The sequence below is a fragment of the Larimichthys crocea genome, chromosome III (genome assembly GCF_000972845.2).
Source record: "Larimichthys crocea isolate SSNF chromosome III, L_crocea_2.0, whole genome shotgun sequence".
NCBI lineage: Eukaryota > Metazoa > Chordata > Actinopteri > Sciaenidae > Larimichthys > Larimichthys crocea.
Window position 1 is genome coordinate 51930700 of NC_040013.1, and position 17638 is coordinate 51948337.

At 43.6% G+C, this 17638-nt stretch overlaps 1 protein-coding gene across 1 annotated transcript; it reads right to left on the reverse strand.

Moving 5' to 3' along the window:
* Positions 1 to 323: 323 nt before the first annotated feature.
* On the reverse strand, positions 324 to 17235 carry mxd1 (MAX dimerization protein 1). The gene is made up of 6 exons (XM_010738480.3): positions 16154 to 17235; positions 15362 to 15461; positions 9484 to 9513; positions 4345 to 4459; positions 3981 to 4140; positions 324 to 3897 (listed from the first exon to the last, which is right to left on the reverse strand). Exons 1-6 carry the CDS (start codon positions 16218 to 16220, stop codon positions 3689 to 3691), a joined length of 681 nt encoding a protein of 226 aa, XP_010736782.1. The 5' UTR covers positions 16221 to 17235; the 3' UTR covers positions 324 to 3688.
* Positions 17236 to 17638: the final 403 nt, after the last annotated feature.

Here is a 17638-nt window from a genome sequence, read left to right on the forward strand (position 1 = left end):
CTCTTTCTTCTCCTTCTCTAGCTTTGTGTGTGCGTGTTGGTTATTGAGCAGCAGTCAGATGGCTACGCTCATACAAACTTGGGATTTGGCCAGCAGATTACTCTGAAAACACACTGGATGGCTGGCGAGGATCAACCACCCCCCCGTGGAGGATCTCTTTCATCTGATGTGCAAAAAAAAACCCTTCCTCATTACTGTCAACTGAACCTCTACATGAAGATCAGCCATTGTATGAGAAAGCGGTGTGTGGGTTTCTCAGTTAAAGCCTTCATTTGTTCTTTGAATATAATTAGTGCATGATAAATAAAAACAAGGACAAGGTGTTAGGTAGGTAAACAAGGGTTTCAAATGTTTTATTCCTTTAATATCAATGGCAAATATAAATTGCTGCTCCACAATTCATGTTCAAAGGTTGTTTTTTTTTTCCCCCACATTTGAAGTGATTTCTTTAGACAGTGTCCAAATTCTCCAATTCTTAAAAAGTAAGTGCACAAAACGCTCTCCTTTGAGTTATTGTTCAATAAACAGACGTGTGACCTTTCTGAGGAGAAAGGCAGCAGGCGACGATGATGTTGGTAGAGCTATGACGCGGTGTTGTCTGTGTTGGTTTTCGTGTGTTTGTTCGTGTAATGCATGAAAGCACCACGCCTGAGACCGTCACAATGAAAAGAAATGGCCTTTTTTTGTGATACATGTGGATATTACACTCATCGCTCATATCATATACACTCCTGTTAGGTCGTACATGTGTTTGCTGTTTTAAGGCATTTTTTTTTGCCACTTTTGTATGCAGGGACAAAAAACAAAAAGAAAACAACCAATTATACACATGAACACGAGTTTCCCCTGATGCTGAAACCTGTAGCTTAAACAACTGGTCTGACTGTAGTCTTGTTCTTTGAGAGAATCCACACCTGCCTCTTAAGGCAGATGCCGAGAGCACCTGGGAGGTGGAAAAGGGGGAGACCGGGACGGAGGAGGAGGAGGAGTAAGGGAGGTGTGGGTGCTTGACACACTGCTTGTTGCATGTGGAGGAGGGAGTCACGCTCACATACAGGAAACACGCTAACTAATGCTTAGGTTAACACATGAATTCAAGTGGACTTGTTTTTTTGTTTTTTTTGCATTTTCCTCTTAAACAAATGAATAGAAAACCAGAACAGAAACAGAACCTTACATTTTTTTTTTTTGAAACCACCCCAAGAAATTTCTCTCTGAAGACAGTGACGAAATAAACACGCACACACTCACACACCGTATTACTCATGCACGCACCGACAGATGACGTTTCAGCGAACACACCTGCTCACTCACACCTACTTTTCAATACATTTCCCCTTTAGTCCCCTTCTTATAGCGTGGCTACACAGTTCCTCTCCGTTTGAAAGGGTTTTTAAAAATATGACCCCCCCCCCCCAAAAAAAAAGCAGCATTGCACAATCAAAGACTAAACAATCCTCTATCTATTTTTCTGATTCATCTTCATGCTCTAACAAGAGATTCGCAAAGGTGGTGGATCGTAAAAGGAAGCGGGGAGGACGTTTCCCATGGCGCTACGTTTGCGGGTTTTTCGAGGATGTCTACATTCAAAAAGCTGCGATCCTCTTCTCCACAGCCCGAGATCCCGAGCAGGGCAACGCAGCTTTGCCAAAAAATTTAATAAAATAAAATAAATTGCCTCCACCTTCAACCTAAACCACCGGCTCCTCTCACTTTTATCATTTTTAAAGAAATTCTTAAAGAAATTATTCAGATTTTTTTGTCCTTTTATTTCCCCTGTTAAAGGGTAAAGCTGGCTTTGAAAACAGCTAAAAAAAATTATCATCAACGACAAAGAAAACATTTCATCTTCTAGGAGCACCGTGCCGAATCCTGAACAGACACAAAAGCCTTGAGGCACAAGAAACATTTCTAAATATTCTATGGATTGACTAGGCTGTGCAAACAAACTACACGTAGGAAACTCTCAATAAACCTCACAAGAACATAGGCTATGACTAATTAAATATATTTATATTTATATATATATATATATATTCTCTATATATTTAGTATATCTAATAAATACATTTGTTGAAAGATGTAGAGTTCTTTCTGTAACCTATTTACATTAAAAGGTGTCCATCTTTGCAGAGACAATAAATAGCTATGAACGCAAGGCAAAGGAGGGAAAATCTGTGGTTTGAACATGTCCGTGCTTTTCACGTGTGACACACACACAAAACGATTCGGACCTTCTCATCGTGTCCCACCGAAAACTTGAAGCCAGTCGTTCTGTTTCAAGGTGACTCGGCTCGGCTCGTCTCGTCTCAAACTCTCCCTTCATAAATAATTGGCAGGAACATCCACTTGCAAAAACAACAACAATAATGATAATAAAATAATAATAATAATAATAATAATAATAATAATAATAATAATAATAACGTCAAGTCTCCGCTGCCTGTCCTCTCTACATATTGGAATGTGCTCCAGTCTCTTGACCGGCTCTCAGTAGATCGGCTCTTCCCTTTCTGTTAATACCTGGTGAACGGGGGCAGTGAAGAAGTAGTGTACAAAAAAATGTACCAGCACCTGCCAAAATATACCAGCATTCGGCCTGGTGGCTGGTGTTCAAAGAGTTTCCAAACCTGCTAGTGACCCCTTCGTTGTCGCCAGGCTCAGACGTGACATACACACATTATGATAAAAGGAGGCTGCAAAAGCGCCACCGTCGTCAGAGAGAGAGGCAGAAAACATCAAACCCACCCCGACCCAATCACAATCTCATGCTGCACGATATATATATTTATATATATTTTTTGTTGTTGTTGTGTTAACTTCTCCCTCTGGATGGCAGATGTGGACATAAAATTACAGGGGTTACCCGCCAAAGCCTGGGTACTAAAGGACCTATTGCCCCCCACCGATGGTTTAACGCCACGCAGTCATACTTTAGTGTACACAAACTCTGCTACACCGTTTTATTATAATTTTTTTTTTTAAAGCTCGCTGGAGTCGGGTTGGGGCCTTGGGGCCGTGTTGAAGAGACAGCGTTTGTGTTCACAAAAGCATTTTTAAGTGCAAAATACCATGCACGGCTGGTCGACTGGTGAGCAGGGCGGGAAAGAAACAAACCAAAACAAAACAAAAAAAAGCCCCACGTCATGTCAGTGTCACACCTTTTGGAGGACTCGGTCTCACTGGACAACTATGAGCAATGAAGGGGGATGTGTGTGTGTGTGTGTGTGTGTGCGTTTCATTGTGTGTGAAATCTCATAAGTGCTTCCCATGGCTCTTGAGGCATAGAAAAAGAGGCAGTGGGATATTGTGTGGTAACATTCTCTGGCTGAAACTTGTGTTTCTGATGGACGGACGGACAGACGGAGGGGTGGAGTGTCTTTAAATCCCTCGTTTTGATTGGTGCAGAGGAGAGCGGGTGACGCCCTTAAAGACTGACCGCTGATGATGTGCTGGATGTGGGCGGCTGTCTTGGAGGTGTCGCAGTCTAAAAGGAAGTCACCGTGGGGACAGGAAGTCCGTAGAGTCTCGGCTGCAGGTGAGGCCGAAGACTCGATCAGTCCTGGTGGAGGGGGGGGGAGCGAGGAGAGGGGAGGGGAGGGGAGGAGGGGGGAGGGGTGGTGAGACAATGTTGGGACAGGATTGGCTGAGGGGTGAAGGTGAGAGTTGGGTGGGTGAGCGGTGCTGTCTATAGGCTGCAGCCCAGCTGCTTGGCCTTCTCCTGAGTGTCCTGCAGGCGCAGCAGGCTGGCGCTGGAGTAGCCCTCGTCGCTACAGCTGCTGCGCAGGCTGCCTCGCTCGTCTCCTGAGTCACTCACGCTGCTGGTGCTCCACTCCAGGTCACCCAGCAGGTAGTCCGTCCCCTCCACATCCACATCTACATCCACATCCAGGTCCTCTGTTGGAACACGAGGATTGTTAAAAACAACATTTATTCAGGTTTACCGAGTTAGGAAGCAAATGGTCTGTGCGGAGGCTCACCTTGGTCAGAGTCGGACTTGTCGGAGGACAGGGTGGAGCCGGTGCTGTCCATGCGGGTCCGCTCCACCCCCAGCTGCTCCAGACGCCTCCTCAAGTGTCTCTGCTCCCGCTGTAGCTGCTCCACGGTGTGCTGAGCTCTCCTATCGCTCTCCTCCAACCTCTGCAGGGTGCCAAGACAAACAACACAATTAAGGAGACGTTGTGAAAAATGTTGAGTGTGTGAGCGTGTGTCACTTTGGTGCCTTTAGTCACTCAAACAATTCATATCTACTTACACCTCACATTGCTCAACAAATTGCCCTCTTCACACAGATAAGCTGAGTACCAAACACACTCATATATATATTTAGATGTACAGACGCACCTTGATATGATCTTTGGCCTTCATCAGCAGGCTGAGGGTGGTGTGCCTGTTAGCATCTGGTCCTAAGGGAACGAGGGATTTCAAGCGCTCTAAACACAGCCGTAGATGTGCCCGTCTGAAGACAGAGGAGAAGAAACACAGAGAGAGAGAGAGAGAGAGAGAGAGAGAGAGAGAGAGAGAGAGAGAGAGAGATGAGAACATGATTCAGTTTTTTTCACATCAGGCACATCGAGGTCCACTTCCTAACTTTCTTCAGGGGCTTTCAACTGTATCTCACGGTCTTTATCAGTGTGGGGAGTTTGCTCAGTCGAAACAGGCGATGTTTGTATGCAGCTGTGGTTGCACGACGATGAACTTAGCTATCACATCATGGCAGTTCCTTTTCTCCTGATGAAGACTGGAAGATGTGGTTGAAAGCTTGGCTTCATTCCAAGGATCTCATCAACTATTAGATGGAGTTTTTTTTCCTTTAGCACCATGTAGTTGACATTTGTGAGAAATCTTGATTGGATGCATTTATCATAAAATTTGGTGCGGGTATCCATGTCCCTGTGTAACTTTTTGTCTTTTTCCATCATCAGGTCAAAACTTCAGTTCTTCCAATACTTTGGGGTTCTGACGATTTTATCTCTGCAAAGCTGATAACATTCCCATCAGCCTCAGCTGTACTTCGTGTTTAGTGCTAACTAGCAAATGTTGGCATGCCAACACTCAATACGACAATTGTCAACAATATGTTGACGATGTTGCTGCTTGTTAAAAGGGAGTTTTTGCATGCCACTGTTGCCATGTACTTGCTACTGGTGGACTTGTTGGCGAGTAGTCTAGATCTGCTCTATAGGAACGTGTCATGAGATAACATAAGATAACTATGATTTTGTACTACTAGTTCCTCAGATGTTGGGCTGTACCAAAGAAATATTCAAATAGCTCATTATGAGAAATCACTCAAAGAGCCATATGTAAGATTTGGCCTGAATGATAGTTCATGAATGTTTATTCAAAAAGTGAACAAATATTATCCACAGAAACTAGTGAAACTAGCTTCGGTCCATAATGTGTCACTAATACAAAGTGTGCAACAGTGAGTCAAGATCTCCGTCATGATGTAGTTATTTCAGCATCCTTTTGATACTTTTGGTCGTACTGTAACATTAGTAAGGTGGGTTCACTGCGGTTTGTAGTTACTTGCAGGAATAAGCACAAACGACCCTGGCTGTAACGGTTCGGCATTACTGTAATGATAGTTTGACAATTTCGAGCTTTATTACACGAGGGTTGGAGGAGGTGAAGCGCTGTCTATGTTTTTGGGGTGTGTAGCGAGGCTCCGGTTGGCTTTGAGGCAGATGGAGTAAGGTCAGAAAGGTCTGTGAATTCATTAATCAATTATTAATTGCTTGCATAACCACACCCAATTCGAAACCAGTATCAGAAAAGGAAATGACAATATTTCTCATCTGGATCGAAACTAACTCCTAATACTTTCAGATGTTTACGGTTACGTGAATTTGGGTTTCAGTGGCTGATCTGCACAGGAACGTCTCTATATGAACTAACGTGTCTTTATTTACCTCTTGCCTGTTGGTCCCACTTACTGTTGCATCCATACGATATTTCTTTGAGCAACAGTGTACAAATCCTCCCTCAACAAGAAAAAAGAAACAGAAATCTAAAGATCACACATGACAGATGTTCTGATCTGATCTCATTCTTAAATGTCACCTGTCCTAGAACACCCCCAACCCATTACCCCACTCTAAGCTCTAAGTTGGCAGTCTCAGCGGTTGCTAAGGTCCGGTGGGTGTTTGCAACCACTTGACCCCCCCACTTGACTGTTACGTAACACACACCTCTAGCTCCAGCCTCGGTGGAGTGTGTACGTGCTGCCTGAGAGCGAGTGGGTGTGTGCACGTCAGACTCTCCCTCAGAGTGAGTGTAAAAATGTTTATTTTGGGCAGCTGGATGAGCTGTTGGTTTATCGTCGGCTGCAGGTAATCCTGATGTGGGCGTCACTGCCGGAAGAGTCCACAAGAGAGAGAATAAGACTAATTTGCCTGTGGTTTGCTCTTCTAAAAACACACACAGACACGAAGCAGCTGAAACCAAGTGCCTGCTTCACAGCTGACTCAGTGCATAGGGCATGCAGACTGACATTACATAATGCAGGACTGTCTTTGACTATGTTGTTCTGACATAATGAAGGATCAGCAGGGCTAGCTAATGTTTGCTAAACAATGCTGACGAGCAGCGTGGGTCACATGGTGTCTGAATGAGAGAAAAAGCTGATGGGCGTAGCTGTCGCTTTCTCAGCAACAGGTTATTCTGGTTCAGTGTGCTGCTTCAGTGCAGTGTGTCAATAGGTGAGTATGTATGTGGAGCTACAAGGCTCGTCAGCCTAAGGCAAGGACCTACATTTCTCTGCCCTAATTTCACACTTGTGTCCTCTTAAATGCACACGACTGGTCCGAGTGCGCCGAGATGAAAACGCACAAGTGGAGTGTACCTGCAACCGAGTCGTCCCATGAAAAACCCCAATTGGTTGGTCTTGCAGAAGCCTCTCCAAAACTAGACCTACAAACTAAAAACTACAGCGAAGTCAGCGTGACTTTGTCTGACCAGCAGTAAATCACCCCACTGTCATCACTCTCACCCACTGACCCCCTCAACAGTAACTGCCTTTGACCAGCTGGGAGGGAAAAAAAAGGCGTGGTGGTGGCTGGAGTCGTGTTACGTAGACATTAACAAACACTCTTGGCTGTGTGCACTGACAGAGGTGAGGGGACGTGTACAAAATAGGACTTTGAATGTGTGTGGAGATTTCACTGAGCCAGTAAAGCTGAAGGAGGGGGGGATGGGTGCGCTTCTCTGGCTTTGCTAGTGGAGGGTCGCCATGAGTAATTTACCGTCTGCCTGTGATGGCTTTAATATCATCAAACCACCGGTGGGAGAAACTGGCTAAAGGCTGCGAATGTTCTCAAGTGTGATACGACGGGTTCTGGTCATAATTTTGACGTACTGCTGAGTATGAGGTCTTCACACATGCACACACACAGAGGGCTAAATCCCAGGCACAGGCCTCAGTGCTATACATTATTCAGACTGTCCACTGAGCTGCTGGTTAGGATCAACTAGCACAGGCAGGATGGAAACACATTGTGACAGAGACTTAGACAATGGCCAAAAAAAAAAAAAAGACAGTACCACTGACAGTATAAAGAATGAACAGCGTGACTATGTTGTCACTCATAGGATTCTGAAGAGCTGTCTTGAAGCTCAGAATATGCAGCGCTGCATAAACTAAAGCCTTAATATCATTCAGGTGAGTTCTATAAAAGTTCACCCTCACTACAGTTGTCATGAACGGGCAAATTAGCTATAGAGACCAAAACTGTTTTCTGTGCCAGGCTGTAAACATGTTTGTTTCTGCTTTGACAGAATTTGAACATGGGGACTTATGGAGACTGACTCGTTCTGTAGCCATCCTCAAGTGACTGTTTTAGGAACTGCCGTTTTTGACACTAAAACTAAATGAAATTAAAATGAAGGAGAACACTGACCTGATGATGGTGGTGGAGGAAGAGTCACCAAAGTGATTTACTTGCGAACAGACAGGTGGACTATCTGATGATTTGTTATGGAGATTTTGATCCAAGGCGTTCGAAATCTAAATTTCAGGTGACTCATAGAGATTGTGGTATTGCTTTTGTTTTCAATCGTCACATAATGTCACTGACTGAAAAAATACTAATCACAATTTAGATGACGGATTGTAATTACAATGAAACAGATCACGATTTTTGGCCAGATTACTCACCCCTACATTTTCCTGAACGCAGAGAGTCTAATAATACAAATGTAAAAATTTCCCCATCCAGTCCAAGTAAACAGAAAAGTAAAAACAGTCAGCCCAGCTGTGAGTTATTGAAACAGGGTCAGCTGCTCTCAAGTGCTAATCGCACCTTCAGTCACATGATACCACCACGACACCTCAATTAATTAGTAACATTGGTAACACCTGTGTTTACCTACTATTTCATGTCACAATGGCTGCTGTGAACAAGCTGTATGGAGTCATTAGTTTCAGAAAGAGGTGAGAAACCAATGGTTTTATTAGCACAAAGCTAACCTTTAAGCACTGAACTGAAATCAGTATCATTAGGGCTGTGGCTAATGGTCATTTCTATTACTTGATTAATAATTTGTTCTATTAAGTTTAAGAAAATGCTGAATACAAGATGACTAAAATGTCTTGTTTTGAGTGTTAGTGCAAAGTCCAGAAGATTCAGTATACTACTACTACTACTACTACTACTACTACTAATCATCTCCCACAATTTTATTAAAAGGACAACTTCACAACCCTTCAAATAGGTCAGGTGCCGTTATGAACGCTTCATATAAATCATTCCTCCTGGTCATACTGGCTGTGAAGAGATCGCTTTGTAACGTGCTTTCTGTTTAAATGATGAGGAGAACCCACTCTAAAAGTTAATCTGGAGCTGATATGAGACTTCAAAAGGTGTTTTATATATGAAGTAAGTATCTTTATTTCTGTCCTTCCACTGTAACTCAGCACAGATACACAAATATAGAATTCATAGATTGATAAAAAAAAAAGTAAATTAAATGAATTAAGATTTAAAAAGGAAGACAGAAAATTAAGAGAAAATGGCTACATTTGATATATATTCGATTACTTAGGATAACCAGGCCATAATTCAATATTAAAAAATTATATTTTGGAAACAAAGTGAAATTTTAAATTTTGTTCCTGAACAAAGAAAAACAACAATGTTTCATCTTAGTAAGCCCTTTTCAAGAACACAGAACAGCATTGGTATTTGAATGTACTCTCTATTTATCCTGAATACTAAAATAAATAGAATTTATGTACCATGTCCTCCTTTTATTTTCAGTTTAATTCAGGATAAAACGATCCTCCTTACTTAACTGATTATAAGCAACATAATAGAAGATGATATTTTCCATTTAATAATTTATTTTCTTTCCATGGTGACCGTGAGAAGTGTGAGCTGGTTATTCTTATGGACTGAGGAACAGCGACTGACACGCGCACACACACACTCCGACAGACAGACAGACAGACACAGACACGCACACACACACACTTTGACATACCTGTTCTTTTCCATTTCATTGTGTGTAGACCTGTGGAGATAAAACACATATTAGAAATCACATGTAATAACAAAGCCAGTGATTAAACAGGCTAAGGTTTCCTCTCTGTGTGCCATGAATGCAGTCTAAGACCTTACTGCGGGGGAGTGAGAGAGAGAGAAAAGGCTGTGTGGGAGTTTATGAGCAGTCAGAACGGCTGACAAAATGAGATTCTAGGAAATAAGAAGAACAGGCTGGGTATTCTGATGCCCGAGGCTTGTTCTACAGAGGACACTTGTGCTTTTTTTAAAGGACTGCACTCAGATTCGTGATGAGGAGGCCAAGGGTAAACATAGTAACAGTAACTAGAAACAGAAGCCAGGAGCAGCAGTAGACGGGACTATGCCCCTTCAATATTGCCTGATTATTCACTGTGCATGTAGCACTGAGAGGGGTGGGGGTTGGGGGTTGGGGAAGACAACGTGCCGAAGGTAAACTGAGAGATGGAGGTGTGCTAGTGGCCAGCATGACTTCTGCATTGCAGTGTTACAGCAGCACACACCGACGCACACACACACACACACACACACACACACACACACACACACACACACACACACACACGGACATGGACATAGAGAGGATACAGAAATGGGGTGAAGTGTAGTAGGCCCGACAAAAGGGGTGGTGGTGGTGGTGTAACAGGGGGGTAGGGAGAAGGTCCTCTCTGAGCATTTCTGAACTCTCATCTACCTCCACCTGACCTCCCGACCCCTTCCTCACACCCCTCACCCCCACCCCAGCTCCCAAAATAACCCCTGCACCATCAGCTCTGGCAGGCCTAACACTGTCACGATACCAACGCCAAGATCCTCAGACACACTCACACACACACTGATTTACTTCAACATTTGACAACTTCAAGACCAAACTTACAAATAATGTCTTCCTCTCCGTCCTCAGTAGCAACCTCTGAACAGTAATGGCTGTGTGTGTGTGTGTGTGTGTGTGTTGCGGGGCATCATCTTGTTTCAGTGTTGGGTGCTCTCTTATCTTACTTGGCCCCTCTCTCTCTAGCCAGTGTGCATTCCTGTGCAGAGCAGACAGCCGCTTGTGACGCAACAGTGCTAGCAGGGAAATGATCCCACTTATTTCAGGCTGTGGGACACCTCCAACCTCCTGCTCTAGCCCCACAAGCCCCTACACCCCCACCCAACACAGCCATGATGTGACAAGGGACAGCTGATATTAAGTAATACTAAAGGGATGAGGAGATTTGGTGTGGTTTGATCTTGTTTCATAAGAGCACATTTACATTGGATCCCTACCAAGTACGCACATGGAGCACTGACTACATCACACTTGGTCATTACACTGGATTATATAATATTACTCTAAATCATAACATTGCATAATCATTATATTCTGCATCTAACCAATTCTCTGCAGAAAGCTCTCAATACTGAGAGAACTTAGCAATGGACAAACTTAACCTGCGTTTATAGCTGGGATGTCAATGATTTCCATCACAAGTCAGTGTAAGGCCGGAAATGAATCATCTCACAGAGAAGAATGGCAGCTCTTAGCTACAACTTGGAATCCATTCCCACTTTCATTAGTGTACAATCACCTAAAAATAAGAATACTTATGTTTTTCTTAGCTTAGAAGGAGACCTTTACATCTCTATACTCTATATTCTGCGGCTCCTCTTCCGTGTAGTCCACCATGTTGAGCCACCATGATTCTACAGTAGCTCAGAGCGGACAACCCAAACACTGACCTTAGATAGGGCCTTTTGCTTTTTTGCATGTTTTATGGCCACTGTAGTTTCTCCCTCACTGTAGGAAGGAGAGGGTGAAGCGAGGGGGTTTCAATCTGCAACTACACCACTATTTGTCGCTAAATCTGACACACTGCCCCTGTAATACTGGATTTTTTTAGAGGTTAATTTCATTTCAAAACTACAGGTGGTACAGTAGGTCTGAGTTCAATCAGAAAGCGGGTCAGTATAAAGAATGGAAGGCGTGTGTGACATCACTCACACGTTTCTGAAGCTCAGAATCTGGCTGCTGCCATGTTGGTAGTACTGCCTCTCAGCTAATCTAAAAATCAGCAAAGCTAATTATGCGTAACTTTAGGCCTTAATATAGTTTGAATGAGCAAGTTTTTAAAAAGTACAGTTGTTATGAGTATGTTTTTGTACCAGACCACAAACATGTTTATTTCTTCTTAACATAGGGGTTTATGGAGATTGACTCGTTCTGGAGCCAGCCTCAAGTGGACGTTTGAGGAACTGCAGTTATTGGCACTTCTGCGTTGGCGTCACTTCACAGCCACAGAGATTGGCGCCTGGTCTGTGTAAAATTATTAACCAAAATGTCCATTGTAAACATTCATCAGTTTGGCTTCATTTGTTCCTGAAAATATGAGGAAAAATCTTTGATCACTTTCTTGCTCTTCTTGCCCTTTACATGTAAGCAACAAGATTGACGCCCAAAACTAGAATAGAATAAGATCCAGGTTGTATGAAACCTTTTAAGGAGGGTTGGCTCCAGACCTCTGAACCTGTCAACAAATAGAAGTAAGAATTCCCAAATCTGCGCTTTTCTTCAACCATTGTAAAAAATGGTAAATTAACTGCTCCTTGCAGCTTTGATTACAGTTTTTATGTCAACTCAAATGTTTGTGGTGGATGTTTATGTCCCTTGGTACTGACCAGTCAGGGCAATGTCAAGAAAATGAATGACTAATATAATAATTAGTTGCAGTTGCAGATCTTCAATAATCCCATACTGATCTCTAAATGGAGTCTTGGTCCTATTAGCTCTTTGTGGGTCCTTGATGGAGAGATTTAAAGAACCCATTAGATTGTATTGGATTCACCAGTGTACCTTTCCTTCAGCTTGGTCCACAACAAGGTTCTTCTACAGTAATCTACCATTGACCTGTGTTTTCAATGCTGAAGTCTCGCTGTGGCCTCACCCGAGTCAACCGCATTAGCTTGAAAAACAACACAGGGTGGAGAGCGTGGAAAGACTCCATTTGCCTGCTCAACAAGGATGGCAAGATCACTGTATGATTTCCACAGTGCACTGTAGATACACAGTGTGTATGTGTGAGAGAGTGAGTGTGTGGGGTGGGGGAGGATTCTCCATCTATGTAATGGAGGAGCTGGTGCTCTCCATTGCCTGCTAAGAGTGAAGAACAGAGCAGGAAAGACACAGAGGGAGGGGGTGAGGAGAGAGGGAGGGAGAGAGAGATGAGGGGGAGGGAGGAAGTCACTACTACTGACACACATGCACACATATACGCTAGAAACACAGTGACTCCCCTCCCCCACTACTCGCACATCCACGCCATGAAGAAACAACAGTAACTGGAGGGGCTTGTACATTCAGGCTTAAACTGCTTCAAATCCAAACATGGCTGCCTGTTCTACAGTCAACAAAAGACAAACCTGTGACACCCGATCCATTAATTAACAAAAAACAATATGGTCTATTAATGATCACAAGCCAACACTATCCCAGACCAAACCGAACCATCTAGGCTGAGCTTGTCAGTAATAGCTGATAGTGTGAAGTGTTCACAGTCTGATGAAGCTGAACATAACCTTGTAGTTAAACAACAGTAAACACTCAAAGAAGCGGCTGGGAAGCTAAAAGGTTTCATGACCGGAAACAAGGACAAACCGCAGCAGCCAGTAGTCACAAAAAGCTAGTTCCACATAGGGCTGGGCGATATATCGATATTTTAATCTATATCGATATATTTTCCTGTGTGTCAGCTGTTGCAGTGCATTGTGGGATTTGTAGTATGAGTGGTGGGACTGCGCCTTACCGGCAGGCCATTAATATGAAATTATCCGGCCACGGAAAAAATATCGATATATATCGAGTATCGCCATTCAGCTACAAAAATATCAAGATATGACTCCATATCGCCCAGCCCTAGTTCCACATCATCACGACTCGAGCACTGAAACTGCTGAAGCACCTGCTAAGCATGTCGTGCTCTGAACTGTATGTTCTCACATATACAAGGTCCATATATAAACCGGTTTACATGCCTCACCTCGAATGATCCGCATGCTCATTTCAACGCTTCATTCTGGCAGAGGAACAGTCCAATGGAGGGTGGATGACAGACTCATGTGTCCCTATGGCTAACATATCTGATGGGTTTAAGCAAGGTCTGCAATGAATCTGTATGGGTAAACATGGATTCTATGACATGGCTGCCATGATACTCATCTGTAACTCTGCCTTCAACCTTTTAGGGTATTTATTTTGATCAGTTGCCACATTCTATCCAGCGTTGAGCTTCAAAGCGAACTTGACATAGCAGCCAAACTGTGTAATGACAGCAATGGTGTCCATCACGTGATGCACACCGGTTCGAAAAGATGTGATACGTTGTGAAAGAAGCGACTGTAAGACGGCGGATTCATTTCTTTGAACGTCACAACCCCCATGCAAGTTAGCAGGGGGCTAAACTGGAAGTTAGTACCTCAGCTGGCGGAAGTCTCTAGTGCGCCTACTCTACGGGCCACACAATGCAGAAGATTCGGGTAATCGAACTTTTTCGGTTTTATGCGCCACCGAGCAGCTTCCATAAAGAACCGGAGCCCGGCATCCAAACCCTGTATTCAATTCTCTTCATGCATCCAATCTATTTTTGTGAGCACACCAACTTTTATCTGTTTACATTCTCTTCATGGGCACGTGTCCATAAATACATGTGGACGTAAACAAACTCCATGAGACGTTTTTTTGTGACAAAGATCATGGAGCCATTTCAATCTCTTCACAGAGACAATCAATGTACTCAGAGTCCTGTGTCCTCAGTGTACATCTTGTACAGTCACTAAATTGCTACACAAATACACAGTCAGATGTCCTCCTGCACAAGATTACACAATCCAAACTCTGACCACAGAGCCCAAGTTGATCTGTGCAAATTTCTCCTGATATGACTGATTTATCTGGTTATGGACTCTGTATGTACACTGTGTGCGTGCAGTAGTTTCCATTGAGGTGACTGGAGCTGTCAGAACACCCCCACCCCCCTTAACATTCACTAAAATGTCTTCTGCAGTCACCTTGACTGACCCAGTTAGCCTTACAGAGTGGCCAGTCGCTTAAAGCCAGGCTGATGTTTGCTGCTGTCAGTCACACGCTTTAGACTTGGGGAAGTTCAAACACACGACTGACTCATGTGCAGCCACAGCTTGGAATAACGGAGCCCCTTTTTCTGTCATGTCACTAATTAGTTATTAAGTATAGAGTTTTAGTGCTGAGGTGTCCACGTTGGGATTTTGAACTCGCAAAAACAAAACCGTCTACATAACAATGCTGTGCATGTCCGTTATGGGAGGATCTGTCAGCAATACCAGCCTAATACATGAATGTGCTATGCAGATCTACAGCATGTGTTGTTGAAAGTTGCACCATTAAAAGCACCCACCCACCCAGTAATAAAGCTGTGAGTATACAGCTATGGCAGGTCAAACTGTATGCTGTGCAACCAGTCCATTCCACCATATACACATTTCCAACTCTCAAAAGGCTCCTTGCCGTTTCGAGCATCATGATTACAATAAATCTCTCAATAATAATTAGAACGGTTTCATTTTTGACTGGGTGCCGAGTTGAATTTTATGACACTCTGGTATGAAATATGTAGGTGTCAAATAAAATGATGATAAAGGTGCTCATATGAGATTCTGTCACCATGAACTGGAAATTCTAAGTGTGATTGGTAAAAAAACAAAACAAAAAAAGGGAGCTGTGGGTTAACCCTTAACACACTCAGTGGGGACATTATGAGCGGCTCGTTGCAGAGTTGCAAAATGACAGTCCACATTTTCCTGGCCACGAGGAGCCGACTGGCCTTTACCTGCTACTTGTGTTTTTCTTGCTTTTGCTTTTCCTTTTCAAGTTTTCCCTCTCCCGGCTGCTGATGAAGGGCGGCATGGAGGCATAGCCGTGTTCAGCTTCTGCAAGCGAATAAACAACATAGTGGTCACATGTCCAGATATTAGGCATTGCAAAATATAGCCACGGCGATGAAGAAAGCCAAACCAGGAATAGGAAGACTTTTGGAATTCAGTAGCAATGTGTTGCGCTGAAGTGCGGGCATGCAATGAATGGATTTCATGCAGTATCTTTATACAGTATCCCCCCCCCAGCCTGGACAATGATGTCATCTTGAACTTGAATAAACCCCACTAGCAAACCACAACAGAAGGAAAGGAGGGGCCTCCATGAAAACAGTATCTCCCTGCACATCTGACCATATCTGCCACATATGCATTCATTCTTTCGTGATTAAAAAAAAAAAAAGTGCACGTGTGATTTTTTTTTTTGCACATTTGCAGTACACGCCAAAAAACATAACCAGGGTATTGACTAACACCCTCTCTCTGTGTGTGGGCGATGCATTCGGCTCAATGCGATAAAGGTCCGTGTGTTTAATGCATAGCTCTATTATTTCATGTAAAAAAAACAAAAACAAAAAAAAAACAAGTGCAGCAACAGGACTGAGGATAGCTTTAAAATGACAGCTGCATAAATTAGCGTGCTTCAAGGGGGGGAGGGGGGGTCACTGTAATTTTTCACAAATGCAGACCAACAAAACAAAAAACAAAAAAACAACAACAACAACAAACACAATGCAGTCACACGTTACCTCGCTCCCTGCGTTCAAGGTACTCAGCTGCTTCGATCAACATCTGCACCAGTCCAATCGCCGCCATTTTCAACAATAACACTGATAATGTAACAATCCGATGAGGGATTCCGTGGCTGTACACAACCTGCTTCAGGTCCTACCACTGGCTCTCCTCACACTCAGGTGGCTCGCTGCTCTGTCAGTTATTTATTTTTATTTTATTTTTTTAAAAAGGGGTAACGTTAAAGAGTTACTCCTGCACTGTATAAGACGGGCTATTTAAAAGTTAAAAGGTCGTGAATGCAGCACCGGTTAGTTCTAAAAAGCCAAACTAGTCTCTCCCCTCAATGTTGTAAAATGGTTCAGGTAACGTTCAGGTAACGTTCGGGGTTTGGCGTTAGCTGGCTGACGCTAACACTCAGGCTAAGGCTGCTTTACGTTGTTCAAAGCAAAAAATGTTCGCTAGCTTAAATGTCGTTGTTTTTCTGGGCAGTTCTTCAAGTAAAAGCGGCTCGTTGTCAAAAACCAAACGAACCGTGACTTAACATAGAAATAAGACGAGTGTTGTTCCGTTATGGCCAACAACAACAACAACAAAAAAACGACAAGTTATTAAATGAACGATGAAAAGTTGTTGCTAGCTCGGTCGTATAACGGTAAAGATTCAGCCAATCAAAAACAAGAACGCTGGCTTTTTTTTCAGTTGTCACCGACCTGCCTGATCTGAAATGGATACAAAAAAACGAGCTGGCTGTTTTAAAGTTAAAAAACCGCCGATGTCATCCAACCTTATCGGTTCAGGGCTATGTGGCTGGCTAGTTTTGTGCTGGTTTATCGCTGATCACGCGTGACACGTCTCGCTGGGAACACAGATAGCGACTGACATCAACTGAAAAACACTGAGTGTTTGTCAAACTGCTTCCAAAATAGTGGCTTGTTGATCTGAACGACAGCTACCTACTGTACTTTACCACAAAGCGCCTGTGTTCTGCGATATGATTGGACACTGGACATGAGAACTAATGCTCCTATTGGGCGTTGAAGCCGTCAATCGTCGAGGGGGCGTTAGCGCTGACTGCTACTAATAGCCTTGTTCAGCCATTTTGGTTCTAATTCGCATTGGCTTCGGTGCACTGTTTTGAGCCACAATGGGGTGTTTCTTCGTTACACACTCCGTGCGCCGTGATTGGTTGCTGTCTCATAATCTTATTCGCTATTGGCCACAGTGCCCACGAGCTAAAGTGACAACGCCCAGCTTCTGACAGAGGACACGCCTTTTTGCCATGCTGTTTCGCGGTGTATGGCATTGATTGGCTTCCCTGGTGTTGTCTTATTTCCTCTTCGGGGATTGGACAGAATCACATGCTCTCCTGCTATTGGTCCGCTGCGTCGATGTCACAAATATATCCGCGCAGGCGTACACGCCCACAGCTTTCCGAAACATGATAGCAGTATAAAGCCTGCTTCACAATGAGACGGATGCCCATTTTCAAATACGAAAAA